Source organism: Theropithecus gelada, chromosome 14, assembly GCF_003255815.1.
Source record: "Theropithecus gelada isolate Dixy chromosome 14, Tgel_1.0, whole genome shotgun sequence".
In the NCBI taxonomy this organism is placed as follows: domain Eukaryota; kingdom Metazoa; phylum Chordata; class Mammalia; order Primates; family Cercopithecidae; genus Theropithecus; species Theropithecus gelada.
The window spans coordinates 13,028,932-13,042,845 of NC_037682.1; the positions used below are offsets into that span (position 1 = coordinate 13,028,932).

Genomic DNA, 13,914 nt, shown 5'->3' on the forward strand with positions numbered 1-13,914 from the left:
CAGAGCGAGACTCCGTCTCAAAAAAAAAAAAAAAAAAAAAAAAAAAAAAAAAAAAAAAAAAAAAAAGAAAAAGAGTCCGGGTGCGGTGGCTCACGCGTATAATCCCAGCACTTTGGGAGGCCGACATGGGGGGATGATCTGAGGTCACGAGTTCAAGACCAGCCTGACCAACATGGTGAAACCCCGTCCCTACTAAATATAAAAAAATTAGCCTGGCATGGTGGTGCGTGCTTGTAATCCCAGCTACTCAGGAGACTGAGGCAGGAAAATCGTTTAAACCAGGGAGGTGGAGGTTGCAGTGAGCCAAGATTGCGCCATTGCACTCCAGCCTGGGCAATATTGAGTAAGACTCTGTCTTAAAAAAAAAAAAAAAGAAAAGAAACCTTGTATGGCACTTTGGCTCTCTGAAATAGATGTTTCTGGTGGCATTGTTTTTTCTAAAAATAATGTTTTATGGTACTCTGTAGGTTCCCGGTGAGCCAGGTTTCCAGGGAAAAGGTGAGAAAGGATTTGGATGGGGGTAACGGTGCAGCCTTTGGCTGCTACAGGAAGCCGAGGAGACCAGAATCCCAGCCCTGACTTTCCTTCTCCTTAAAGATGCGTAGACTTCCTGGAAGGCTCACATGGCCTTTCCCAAGTAACCGGTCCTCTTTAGGGGGACCTGCCACCTTTCAGCTGCATCATGGTGCCTTTCAGGGCAAGCCTTGGCCAGGTTGCTACATTGCCGTTTCTTTTGCAGGGCGGGGAGGCAGGGGCTGGTGTCACCGGTGGGGTCTTGGTGAAGTTCCTCCTTCCTCCAGGCAGATGGCTCGGTGAGCTGCAAGAGAACAGACTGTGTGGACTCCTGCCCTCACCCGATCCGGATCCCTGGACAGTGCTGCCCAGACTGTTCAGCAGGTAATCCCCTGCCTCCGCCCCCAGCCCCCAGGGCAGGGCATCTCAGGGGGTCCCACCTCCAGGTTCACCCTGCACCGGGCTCCTTTGCGCTAAGCCCTATACAACCTTCATCTCTTGTCCTAACAACCCCAAGGGACAACCCCATTGCACAGATAAAGAAACTGAGGTAAAACAGTTTGCCCAAGTCAGGCCGCCTCTGAGTGCTGGAGGCAGATCTGAAGACATGCAGGACTTACAGTGCAGGTGGGCGGTACAGGAGCTGTACCTGTGAGACAATGGGAAAACAGCAAGAGGAGAGAAGTTTTAATAGTCATTTTTGCCTTTTAATAGTCATTTTTACCTTTTCCATGATTTCAGAAGTAATGTTTTATTATAGAAAATTTATTTTATTTTATTTTACTTGTTTTGAGACAGCCTCGCTGTCGCCCAGGCTGGAGTGCAGTGGCACAATCTCAGCTCACTGCACCCTCCACCTCCCGGGTTCAAGCGATTCTCCTGCTTCAGCCTTCTGAGTAGCTGGGATCACAGGCGCCCACCACCACGCCCAGCTAGTTTTTGTATTTTTAGTAGAGACGGGGTTTCACCATATTGGCCAGGCTGGTCTCGAACTCCTGACCTCAGGTGATCTACCTGCCTCGGCCTCCTAAAGTGCTGGGATTACAGGCGTGAGCCAACGCACCCGACTCCATTATAGAAAATTTAGGAAAAAAGCACAGAGAGCAAAAATAAAAAATATTAACAAGGACCTATTATGACTGTTAAATTTGTGTTTATGTCCTTCTAGTCTCTTTTTGTGATGCTCACACACATTTAGTAGATGTACATTTTACATATATATATATATATATATATATTTTTTTTTTTTGTTAAAGCTTCCCCTACTATCTTATCACCCGCTTTTACACTTACCAGTATGTTATAGTATCATCACTCAGATCAGGCTTCTGGGGCTGTCAGGAATCAGAGAGGGGAGTGGTGTTGGGGAATGTTCTGGACAGGCGGGGTTGGTGGTTTGACTGAGTTTGGAAGGCAGAGAGGAGTTGGGGGGCCTCACACACACCTTGTATTTCCAGTCCTTCCGCCTGATCCCCCCTGGTGAGGAGGTAGAGGACGAATCTCCCCACTCTCCAGGGTGAGAATACTGAGGCCAAGACACTTGATCCTTTTGCTGAATCCGGTGGGAAAAAAGTCAATACACGATTGAGACAATCCAGACAGGCATTTCGTCCCTTCCCTAACTCCCAGGGTGACTGCCTGGGGAGGCACATGGCCTCCCATTTGCTATCCAGATAAGCCTCTGACCTTGGCCCTGGCGGGGAGCCTGGTCCCTGGCCACTCCCAGCTGGTGCTCAGCACGTGCTCTCTCTGGCAGGCTGCACCTACACAGGCAGAATCTTCTATAACAACGAGACCTTCCCGTCTGTGCTGGACCCATGTCTGAGCTGCATCTGCCTGGTATGGACCACCCAGATCTGACCCCTGCCTCTGGAAACTCCCCCACAACTGACATCGGCTCCTGAATCCCAGAGGCAAAATCCAGAGACCTCCACGACAAGGGATGCTTCTGGTTCATGGTGGAAGTCAGCTCCCTCCAGTCCTGCCCAGGGTGACCCTTTAGACAGGGCCAGATAAATTTTTTTTGTTTGTTTTTGAGATGGAGTCTTGCTTTATCACCCAGGCTGCCAGGTTGGAGTGCAGTGGTGCAATCTCAGCTCACTGCAACCTCCGCCTCCCGAGTTCAAGCGAATCTCCTGTGTCAGCCTCCCGAGTAGCTGGGACTACAGGCATGCACCATCACGCACGGCTAATTTTTGTATTTTTGGTAGAGACGGGGTTTCGCCATGTTGGCCAGGCTGTTTCTGAACTCTTGAACTCAGGTGATCTGCCCACCTCAGCCTCCCAAAGTGTTGGGATTACGGGCATGAGCCACCATGCCCAGCCCAGATAAATGTTCTTAAACCTGGCTGGCAAAGTCCTCTGCTTCCGGGTTAACCACTAGAGATGGTCTCAGGGATTCTTGATGAGGGTGGAGGTGAAGCGCACAAACCTAGAACCCAGTACTGGAACCTTTTCAATAGACCCACATGGTCAAGCTCTTGCTGTGTGCCAGGCCCCTCATAGGCATGCACTCAGCTAATCCATTCCAGAATTTATCATCTCATTGTTCTGGATGAGAAAACCAAGGCACAGAGAGAGTCTTTGCTTAAGATCCCATAACTAGTTAATCAAAGTACTGAGAATGGAACCCTAGCATTGTGATTCCGAGATGCACATGTATTCTCCTGAGTCATACTGCCCGTCAGTCTGAAAAAGCATGTCATGTAGTATCATTTAATTTTTGGAGAATGAAAACAAATTTTTTTTTTTTTTTTTTTTTTTGAGACAGGGTGTTGCTTTGTCACCCAGGTTGAAGTGCAGTAGTGTGATCATGGCTCACTGCAACCTTGAACTCCTAGGCTCAAGCGATCGTCCCAAGTAGGTGGGATCACACCCAGCCAGGATTACCGCCACACCTGGCTAATTAAAACGTTCTTTTCATAGAGATGGGGTCATGTTGTATTGCTCAGGCTGGTATGGAACTTCTGGGCTCAGGCAGTCCTCCCACCTCGGCCTCCCAAGGTTTTGGGATTATAGGCATGAGCCATTGCACCCAGGCAAAAAGTTTTTTCTTTTTTAAAAGTTTATTTTATAAAATTTTTATATAAAAAATTTTTTTTTTAATTTTAAAATTATTTAAAAATATTTTTTTTAATAAAAAAAAAATCTTGCTGTGTTGCCTAGGCTGGTCTTGAATTCCTGGCCTCAAGTGATCCTCCTACCTCACCTTCCCAAAGTGCTGGATTATAGGTGTGAGCCACTATGCCCGGATGAAAAAAAAATTCTTTTATTTATTTTTTTTGAGACAGTCTCGCTCTGTCGCCAGGCTGGAGTGCAGTGGCACAATCTTGGCTCACTGCAACCTCTGCCTCCCACGTTCAAGCAATTCTCCTGTCTCAGCCTCCTGAGTAGCTGGGATTACAGGTGCGTGCCACCACGCCCGGCTAATTTTTGTACTTTTAGTAAAGTCAGAGTTTTGCCATGTTGGCCAGGCTGGTCTCGAACTCCTGACCTCAAGTGATCTGCCCGCCTGGGCCTCCCAAAATGTTGGAATTACAGGAGTGAGCCACCGCTCCGGGCAAAAAATTCTTAATGCTTATTATGCTGACGGTCTGAATGTGGGATGACGCTGCTTTGCTGGCGTGGGTACAGATGCAATACTCCTTTGGTGATCTGTGAGCCTCAGCAGAGTGCATGCGTGACAAGGGACACGATCTGCAGAAAGATTGAGAAACTTAGGGTAAACAGCCCTGTGCATGTAAACAGCCCTGGGCTACTTACCCTGAGTGACCCACTGCACGTAGGCCCCAATTGTTCTCAGCCTCGGGCTTTGGGGAACTTTGGCCCCTGGATCTTCCTCTCTTGGGTTTTGGTGCTCATCTTTTCTGGGCAGTTCATGCGACAGGCATCTGTTAACAGATGCACTCCGTGGACAGGGCCATGTTCTTACCTTTGAGGGGCTTGAATTCTAGTGGGAAGATGGACCCCAACAGAGAAAACGTGCCCCCTGCTCCACTGTCCCACCATGGACTCCTCCCACAGTGTTGATCCTTCTGATGAGCACTCAGTGGCTATAGGAGCGGCATTTTCCTGAGGGTCTCATCAGCTGCCCTGAACCGAGGGCCTTGTGTGTTTTCTGTGTCTTGCAGCTGGGCTCAGTGGCCTGTTCCCCCGTGGACTGCCCCATCACCTGTACCTACCCTTTCCACCCTGACGGGGAGTGCTGTCCCGTGTGCCGAGGTGAGTGGGACCAGCTACCCCACGTGTGAGGCTCCCGGCCAGGCCTTGGCTCTCATGGGCTCCTGTCTCCTCTGCCTCCACAGACTGCAACTACGAGGGAAGGAAGGTGGCGAATGGCCAGGTGTTCAGCTTGGATGATGAACCCTGCACCAGGTGCACGTGCCAGGTGAGCTGGGCCTGGGAACCCAAGAGCAGCCCCAGAAGAGGGCGGCTTCTTGCCTTTTGTCCCTTTGCAAAACATGGAGCCCCTTAGCTGGCATAAGTCCATCCTCCTGCCATCCTCCACCTTTAATTAACTGCCAGAATATCTGTGGTTTTGACCATCTCTCCCTCTGTGAAAGTCCAGAGGGAGAAGTGGTTTCCCTAAGGGGGTCCTGCCATGGCTGGCTTTACCTGTTCTCCAGGCGAGGGCTCAGGCACTGCAGCCTCTGTCCCGGGATCTTTCCATGGGTCCTGCTGCTGGTGCAAGAGGCCCTTGAGGGCACTGCCCAGGGCAGGCAAGATGCTCTGGGCTTCCTCATGGGGGTCCTTCTGCTTCCCCAGCTGGGAGAGGTGAGCTGCGAGAAGATTCCCTGCCAGCGGGCCTGTGCTGACCCTGCCCTGCTCCCTGGGGACTGTTGCTCTTCCTGCCCAGGTAAGTGGGCCTCTGGGTCCTGGAGTGTCTCCACCATTTTATTCCATCTTGCTTTTCTTCCCCAGTACGTAGAACTTATAAAGGGCCGGATGAGAGAAAGCCAGGCTCAGAGAGGGAACACAGCTCGTGCAAGGTTGTACAGCTGTGCTGTGACCTGCTGACCCTCGTCCCATGCTCATGATGCCACACACGATGGTGTTTGTTTATTTGTACTCCCTTTTTCTTCTTTATCTCCTTTCTTAATCTCTTCCTCTGCTTTCTTCTTTATTTTAAATTACAACATGGGAACTAAGTCCGTTTTACAGAAGAGTAATCTCTAACATGCATTGAGCACCCACTGTGTGCCGCGACACCTCATGTCTATACCCCTGCAATACTCCTGTCATCCTGTGCCAGGTGAGGAACAGACCCAGGGAGGTGAAGTGCTGTGCTTGAGTTCACATAGCTGATTGGTGGTAAAGCCAGAATTTCAGCCTGGAGTCGATGCTTTTAGATAGGACAGTGGATTGATTCCCAACAACTGATGCCACTGTACTCCAGCCGGGGCCACAGAGAGACACTGTCTCTAAACAACACAAAACACAACACATATTCCTCCTGTCCCACTGAGATTTTGTACCCTTTGACAATCATCTCCCCATTCCCCTCGCCGCCACCAGCCTCCGTAACCACGATTCTACTCTCTGCTTCTTTGGGTTCAATCATTTTGGATTCCACATAAAACTGAGATTTTGCAATGGTTGTCTTTGTGTGTCTGGCTTATTTCGCTTAGCAAAATGTCCTCCAATTTCATCCATGTTGTTGCAAATGACAGAATTTCCTTTTTCTTTTTTTTGAGGATTCTTACTCTGTCACCCAGGCTGGAGTGCAGTGGCGCTATCTCAGCTCACTTCAACTTCCGCCTCCCAGGTTCAAGTGATTCTCGTGCCTCAGCCTCCTGAATAGCTGGGATTATAGGCGCATACCACCACGCCCGGCTAATTTTTGTATTTTTAGTAGAGATAAGGTTTCACCATGTTTGTCAGGCTGGTCTCGAACTTCTGACCTTAAGTGATCCGCCCCCTTCGGCCTCCCAAAGTGCTGGGATTACAGGCGTGAGCCTGTCATTTCCTTGTTTTATTTATTTATTTATTTTATTATTATTATTTTTTTTTGAGACGGAGTCTCACTCTGTCACCCAGGCTGGAGTGCAGTGGCCGGATCTCAGCTCACTGCAAGCTCCACCTCCCGGGTTCACGCCATTCTCCTGCCTCAGCCTCCCGAGTAGCTGGGACTACAGGCGCCTGCCACCTCGCCCGGCTAAGTTTTTGTATTTTTAGTAGAGATGGGGTTTCACTGTGTTAGCCAGGATGGTCTCGATCTCCTGACCTCGTGATCCGCCCGTCTCGGCCTCCCAAAGTGCTGGGATTACAGGCTTGAGCCACCGCGCCCGGCCATCCTTGTTTTAAAAGGCTAAATAATATTCCATTCTGGATAAAGAAATGTGGTATATGCACACAATGAAGTACTATTAACGGACACTTAGGTTGGTTCCGTAGCTTGGCTACTGTGAATAGTGTCATAGTGAACACAGGAGTGCAGCTGTCTTCTCCAAACTGACTTTAAATCTTCTGGGTAAATACTCAGCAGTGGGATTGCTGGATCTATTTTATGTTTTTTAAACTTCTAGGAAGACAGGGATTTTTTTCACTGATGGTGGCCTGAATTTCCTTTTTTATAAAATATTTGTTTAACTCCTTTGACCTTTCGAAGAGTATGCTCTCTTTTCGGGGGCAGCTCTTCAGATCTGTGGATGATGAGCTTTTAGGGCGGGTGGCACCGGGAATATCCACTGAGCCTTTAAATCCATCATGTTGGGGACATCATAGATTGTACTTCATTGTAACCACCACAAACTTCTCTGCATGCTAGTGGATATTAGTCCCCTGACTGTCTAGAGACTGATGGCTAGCTAACATGCCAGGCAGTTTACTCAGCATTTTATACCTTAAATGTATTACCTCATTTAAATGTTCATGGAATGTTCCAGCGTGGCTGCCATGTTCCCCATTTTGCAGGTGGGGAAATGGAGGCTCAAAGAAGTTAAGTTTCTAGTTGGTGTGTAAGACTTAAGCCTAGGTCTCTCTTATTTCCTATCCTGTGCTCTTCCCCATCCTGCCCTCCTACCTCCACATGGGGAAACTGAGGCCCAAAGAGGTGACCTCCAGGCCTGGCATGGTGGCTCATGCCTGTAATTCCAGCACTTTGGGAGGCTGATGTGGGCGGATCCCCTGAGGCCAGGAGTTAGAGACCAGCCTGTCCAATGTGGTGAAACCCTGTCTCTACTAAAAGTAGAAAAATTAGCTGGGCATGTTGATGCACGCCTGTAATCTCAGCTATTTGGGAGGCTGAGGCAGGAGAATTGCTTGAACCTGGGAGATGGAAGTTGCAGTAAGCTGAGACTGCCCCCTGCCCTCCAGCCTGGGCAACAGAGCAAGACTCTGTCTCAAACAAAAACAAAACAAAGAGGTAACCTCCAGAGCCCAGCTCCTTCTCTTGAAACATGTTATGTTTACCACATACTTCTTATTAACAAGAACTCCCTTTAAGGGAAAACAACTTTTTATTAAAGTAGAATATGTTTTCTTTTGATGATTTTTTTTTTTTTTTTTTTTTGGAGACAGGGTCTCACTCTGTTGCCCAGGCTGGACTGCAGTGGTGTGATCACAGCTCACTGTAGCCTCGACCCCCTGGGCTCAAGCAATCCTCCTACTTCAGTCTCACAAGTAGCTGGGACTACAGGTGCGTGTCACCATGCCTGGCTAATTTTTTGTTTTATTTCCAAGCCCATGAAGTGATAAACGCTTGGCTAATTATTTTATTTTATTTTTTTAGAGACACTATCTTGCTGTGTTGCCCAGGCTGGTCCCAACTCCTGGACTCAAGCGATCGTCCCGCCTTGGCCTCCCAAACTGTTGAGATTATAGGCATGAGCCACCGAGCCCAGCCTCTTTTGATGATTTTTTAAAAGTATAACAGCTTTCTTAGGATATAGTTCATATATCATACGTTCACACATTTAAAGTATATGATTCAATCATTTTAAGCGTATTTTTAGAGTTATGCAACCATCTATTAATACGAATAGTTGATTTTTAAAATATAATCATTCCAGTTTTCTATGTGCTTGACAACATCTGATTTTTCCTTGATCATACCTTTGATACTCTTTCTTCTTCTTTTTTTTTTTTTTTGAGATGGAGTCTCGCTCTGTTGTCCAGGCTGGAGTGCAGTGGCATCATCTTGGCTCACTGCAACCTGCATCTCCCAGGTTCCAGCAACTCTCCTGCCTCAGCCTCCCGAGTAGCTGAACTACAGGCACCACCATGCCTTGCTAATTTGTGTATTTTTAGTAGAGATGGGGTTTCACCATGTTGGCCAGGATGGTCTCAAGCTCATGACCTCAAGTGATCCTTCCACCCGGCCTCCCAGAATGCTGGGATTATGGGCATGAGCCACTGTGCCTGGCCTGATACTCTTTCTTTTTTTGCTTCTTCACTCTTCATTTTCTTTTTGCTGAGCTTCTTCCTTTTTTCACAAATGATTCCTGACTTTCTGGTGGTTTATCTTAATGATTTTTTGACTTTACAAGGTACAAAACCATCAAAATTTTGCTGTATTTTGAATTTTGATGTTTTTCTGGGTTATCAATATGTGACACATGGATATTCAGCACTTTATTAAAAAAATAGGATTTGACTTAGATGATTTTGCCCAACTGTAGGCCAATGTAAGTGTTCTGAACACACATAAGGTTGGCCAGGGTTCAGGAAGTGAGCTGTATTAAATGCATTTTTGCTGGGCACCGTGGATCACGCTGATAATCCCAGCACTTTGGGAGACTGAGGCAGGAGGATCACTTGAGCTCAGGAGTTTGAGACCAGCCTGGGCAACAAAGTAGGATCCTGTCTCTACTAAAATAAAGTAAAAGTAAAGTAAAGTAAAAAGTAAAGTAAAATAAAATAAAATATAAAATAAATAAATACTAGCCAGGTATGGTAGCATGTGACTGTGGTCCCAGCGACTAGGAGAGCCAACGTGGGAGGATCACTTGAGCCCAGGAGGTCTAGGGTGCAGTGAGCCATGTTCACACCACTGCACTCCAGCCTGGACAACAGAGTGAGAACCTGTCTCAAAGAAGGAAAAAAAAAAAAAGCCTTTTTGGTTTTTTTGGTGAAACGGAGTCCTGCTCTGTCTCCCAGGCTGGAGTACAGTGGCATGATCTCTGCTCACTGCAGCCTCTGCCACCCGGGTTCAAGTGATTCTCGTGCCTCAGCCTCCCGAGTAGCTGGGACTACAGGAACACACCACCATGTCCGGCTAATTTTTGTATTTTTAGTAGAGATGGGGTTTCACCATATTGACCAGGCTGGTCTCGAACTCCTGACCTCAGGTGATCCGCCCGCCTTGGCTTCTCAAAGTGTTGGGATTACAGGCGTGAGCCACTGTGCTTGGTCAGAAATGCATTTTTGATTTACAGGTTTATTGGGATGTGACCCTATTGTAAGTCGAGGCACATCTGTGTTTATTTTCTCCTTGTATGCTGAGCCTTTATGATGTACCAAGCCCTAGACTGAGACTTTTCTAAAAATTCTTCAAAGAAACTATTTTTTAGAACAGTTTGAGGCTCATGGCAAAATTGAGTGGAACGTAGAGAGTTCCCATATGTCTCGGACTCCACACGCCACAGCATCGCCCCCTATTAGCACCCCACACCAGTGTGGCATGTTTGTTATAATCGGTGATCCCGCACTGACACTGACATGTCATTGACATCCAGTGTCTATAGTTCACATTGAGGTTTAGGCTGAGACTCTCCATGCACACTTTCATTCACACTCGGTCCTTACTGCTGTGCCCATTTTACAGATGAGGAAACAGAGGCCCAGGGGAGTTGCATGCCTTGCGTGAGGTCACACAACTAACTGCCTGCCTCCCTCCGTTCATGGCTCCTTCAGTCTTCCCTTCCTGGAGGCAGGAGCTAGCCGGTCCTCACCAGGTGTGCTGAGGCCCCTCCGAGGACAGAGCTTGGGTGTCCCTGGCGTACCTTGTCCCAGAGCCACCTTGGCCACTGGAGAGAACCATTGTGCATCTCGTTTCGCCCTCCTCTCTCTAGATTCCCTTTCTCCTCTGGAAGAAAAGCAGGGGCTCTCCGCTCACGGAAATGTGGCGTTCAGCAAAGCTGCTAGGAGCCTGCATGGAGACACTGAGGCCCCTGTCAACTGTAGCTCCTGCACTGGGACCCCAATAGCATCACTCTCAAGGCCGGCGCTCCATCTACTTCAGCTCCTTTTAAGAACGAACTTGACAAAAACACAGTCTTTACCTGCAAGCCCAGCAGGAGCTCTTGGTCTACACTCACCCGCTTTGGGGCCCACAGGCACTTTCCCAGGGGAGCCTGGCGCCTCCCCTCGACTCTCACCAGGGCCTTCGACCCCTCCAGGAGCCCCCACTCTACCTCTAGCTTCCCCAGGGGCTCCTCAGCCACCTCCTGTGACTCCAGAGCACTCATTCTCAGCCTCTGGGGCCCAGATAGCATCCAGGTGGCCTCCTCTGCCTGCCACCCTCCTGACAGAAGCTTCAGCACTTTCCATGATGGACCCCAGCCCCTCGAAGACCCCCATCACCCTCCTCGGGACTCGCACGCTTTCTTCCACCACCTCTAGACTCTCTGCAGCCCTTGCAGCCACCACCCACCACGGCCCCCAGCAGCCCCCAGTGGGGGCCTCTCAGGGGGAAGAGTCCACCATGTAAGCCAGTCACTGTGTCCAGGAGACTCAGGAGAGAGGACACTCTGCCAGTGGCTCCAAGGGTGAACCTAGTGGGGATGCCTGGGCTCCCTCCTGCAGGGGCCCTGGTGAGGATGGAAGACCCCCAAGGCTGGATGTAACCTTGTTCCCAGGAAGTGTTTGGAATGTGCTGTAAGAACGGAGGAAGTGGTTTCCACTGTCAGCATCTTCCCTGGACCGCGTGGCCAGCTCATCTTTTGAGAAGGGTCGGGGGCTGCCAAGTTCTCCTAGAGGAAGAGTCGCGTCCGGCTGGGATTCCACTCACTGGGACTGTACCGCCAGGTGTCATGCGTCCCCCTGAGGTTTCCTGATTAAAGGTTGTCTCGGTTTCCCCAGGCTGCACTGCTCATTCACCACTTACCTGTGGGAAGGTGGGAAACGTGGCCCCAAGCCCACAGGTGGTTAGTGAGCACCCACCTTTACCCCACTGCTGGGGAGAAAAGCTGGCACTAAATTGTGACTGGGCTGGGGAAGGGTCTCCTGTAAGCACTTGGTGGTCTTTTATATTGGGAGACTTCTTTTTATTTTTTTCCCCAAGATCATGATTTTAGTTTCTGTTTCTTTTTTTTACTTTTATTTTAAGTTCAGGGGTACATGTGCAGGTTTATTATATAGTTAAACTCGTGTCACAGGGGTTTGTCATACAGATTATATTATTTCATCACCCAGGGATTAAGCTTAGTACTCATTCGTTATTTTTCCTAAGTCTCTCCCTCTACCCTCCCTCCACCCCTCCGTAGACCCCAGTGTGTGCTGTTTGCCTTTATGTGTGCATGTGTTCTCATCATTTAGCTCCCACTTATAAATGAGAACATGCCGTATTTGGTTTTCTCTTCCTGCATAACTTTGCTAAGGATAGTGGCCTCCAGCTCCATTCATGTTCCTGCAAAGGACATGATCTCATTCTTTTTTATGGCTGCATAGTATGTATACCATGGAATACCATGCAGACACTGGGGGGCTTCCACAGTGAGAAGGGAAAAGATGATGGAGGGGACTTGCTTCTGGGAAGGAATCTCTGAGACTAAATGACAGGCCAGCAGTTTCTTTTTTGACACGGAGTTTCACTCTTGTTGCCCAGGCTAGAGAGCAATGGTGAGGCCTTGGCTCACTGCAACCTCTGCCTCCCGGGTTCAAGCAGTTCTCCTGCCTCAGCCTCCTGAGTAGCTGGGATTACAGGCACCCACCACAACACCCGGCTAAGTTTTTGTATTTTTAGTAGACATGGGGTTTCACCATGTTGGCTAGGCTGGTCTTGAACTCCTGACCTCAGGTGATCTGCCTGCCTTGGCCTCCCAAAGTGCTGGGATGACAGGCGTGAGCCACCGCACCCAGCCGGGCCAGCAGTTTCTTAAGACGTGTTTTCAGCATGAACACCTGTGGGCAGAGGGGAAGGAGCGGGGAGGGAGAGTAGGGCTGCTGGGCCTTCTCGAAGCCCCAGCCAGCCCCCTCTGGGAGCTCTGGGGCTAGGCTGGCCCTTCAGAGCTGTCCTGAGCTGGGGCCACGGGGCAGGGCTTTCTGCGGAGATTGATCCTTCAGTCCTAGCAGGGGGATCTGAGCAGTGCAGCACAGTGTGCATGAGAGATGGGAAGAGGACGGTGCCATCATGAATGGGGGAATGAGGATTTGTGATAAGGGAAGTGATGTGGGGCTAGGAAGCAGAAGCTGCCCTGTCACCAAGTCACCACTTGCTACCATTTTTTTTTTTTTTTTTGAGACAGGGTGTTGCCCTGTCACCCAGGCTGGAGTGTAGTGGCATGATCAGGGCTCACTGCAGCCTCAACTTCATGGGCTCAAGCCTTCCTCCCACCCCAGCTTCCCGAGTGGGTGGGATTAGAGGCACATGCCACCACGCCTGTCTAATTTTAAAAAAATTTTTGTAGAAACGGGGTCTCGCTGTGTTGCCTAGACTGGTCTTGAACTCCTATGCTCAAGTAATCCTCCCACTTCAGCCTCCCTGAGTACTGGGATTACAGGCATGTGGCCCCACACTTGCTGCCACTGAAACCCATGGAGGCTGCGGAGTGAAAGCACCCCCAGGGCATGGCCTATCACTTTGCCGAGGCCGCCCTCTTCTGAGCCCTTCTCTATCCTGCTGCTCACTCTGTGTCCCAGGGCGAAGCGTCTGCTGAAGTGTTCCCTGGCTGCAAAGGCAACCTGGTATCCAGTCGGGATGACAGTGTAGTCAGGCCTCACCTGAGCATGGTGGCAGGAATAATGAATGTGGGAGATAGGAGCATGGAAACCAAAGAGTGTGGAGAGGCAAAGGACTTAAGAGACTGTTTTGTCCAGTAAGATACAAAGGGTCATGGTCATGAGTGAAGTCTGGGGCCTATGAAACTCAAGTGTGAACCTCGCTCTGCTGGACTAGCTGTGGGATATTAGGTCTCTGCTCCCTTATTATTTTTTGAGATGGAGTCGTGCTCTGTCACCCAGGCTGGAGTGCAGTGACGTGATCTTGGCTCACTGCAACCTCCGCCTCCCAGGTTCAAGCGATTCTCCTGCCTCAGCCTCCCGAGTAGCTAGAATTACAGGCGTGCACCACCATGCCCAGTTTTTGTATTTTTAGTAGAGACAGGGTTTCACCACGTTGGCCAGGCTGGTCTCAAACTGACCTCAGGTGATCTGCCCGCCTTGGCCTCCCAAAGTGCTGGGATTACAAGCATGAGCCATCATGCCTGGCTTTTGCTCCCTTATTTGGACAATGGGGATAATAAC

The 13,914-nt window shown here is 49.4% G+C and overlaps 1 protein-coding gene across 1 annotated transcript in view; it reads left to right on the forward strand.

The window, feature by feature from the left end:
- The window catches only part of VWCE (von Willebrand factor C and EGF domains), a 38,563-nt gene extending 27,032 nt beyond the window's left edge, over positions 1–11,531 (forward strand). Inside the window, exons 15-20 of the mRNA XM_025357063.1 lie at positions 801–897; positions 2,270–2,352; positions 4,644–4,734; positions 4,818–4,900; positions 5,278–5,368; positions 10,524–11,531. Of these exons, the coding sequence (XP_025212848.1) occupies positions 801–897; positions 2,270–2,352; positions 4,644–4,734; positions 4,818–4,900; positions 5,278–5,368; positions 10,524–11,161 (1,083 nt within the window). The 3' untranslated portion in view covers positions 11,162–11,531. The remainder of the gene's footprint in view (positions 1–800; positions 898–2,269; positions 2,353–4,643; positions 4,735–4,817; positions 4,901–5,277; positions 5,369–10,523) is intronic.
- Positions 11,532–13,914: the final 2,383 nt, after the last annotated feature.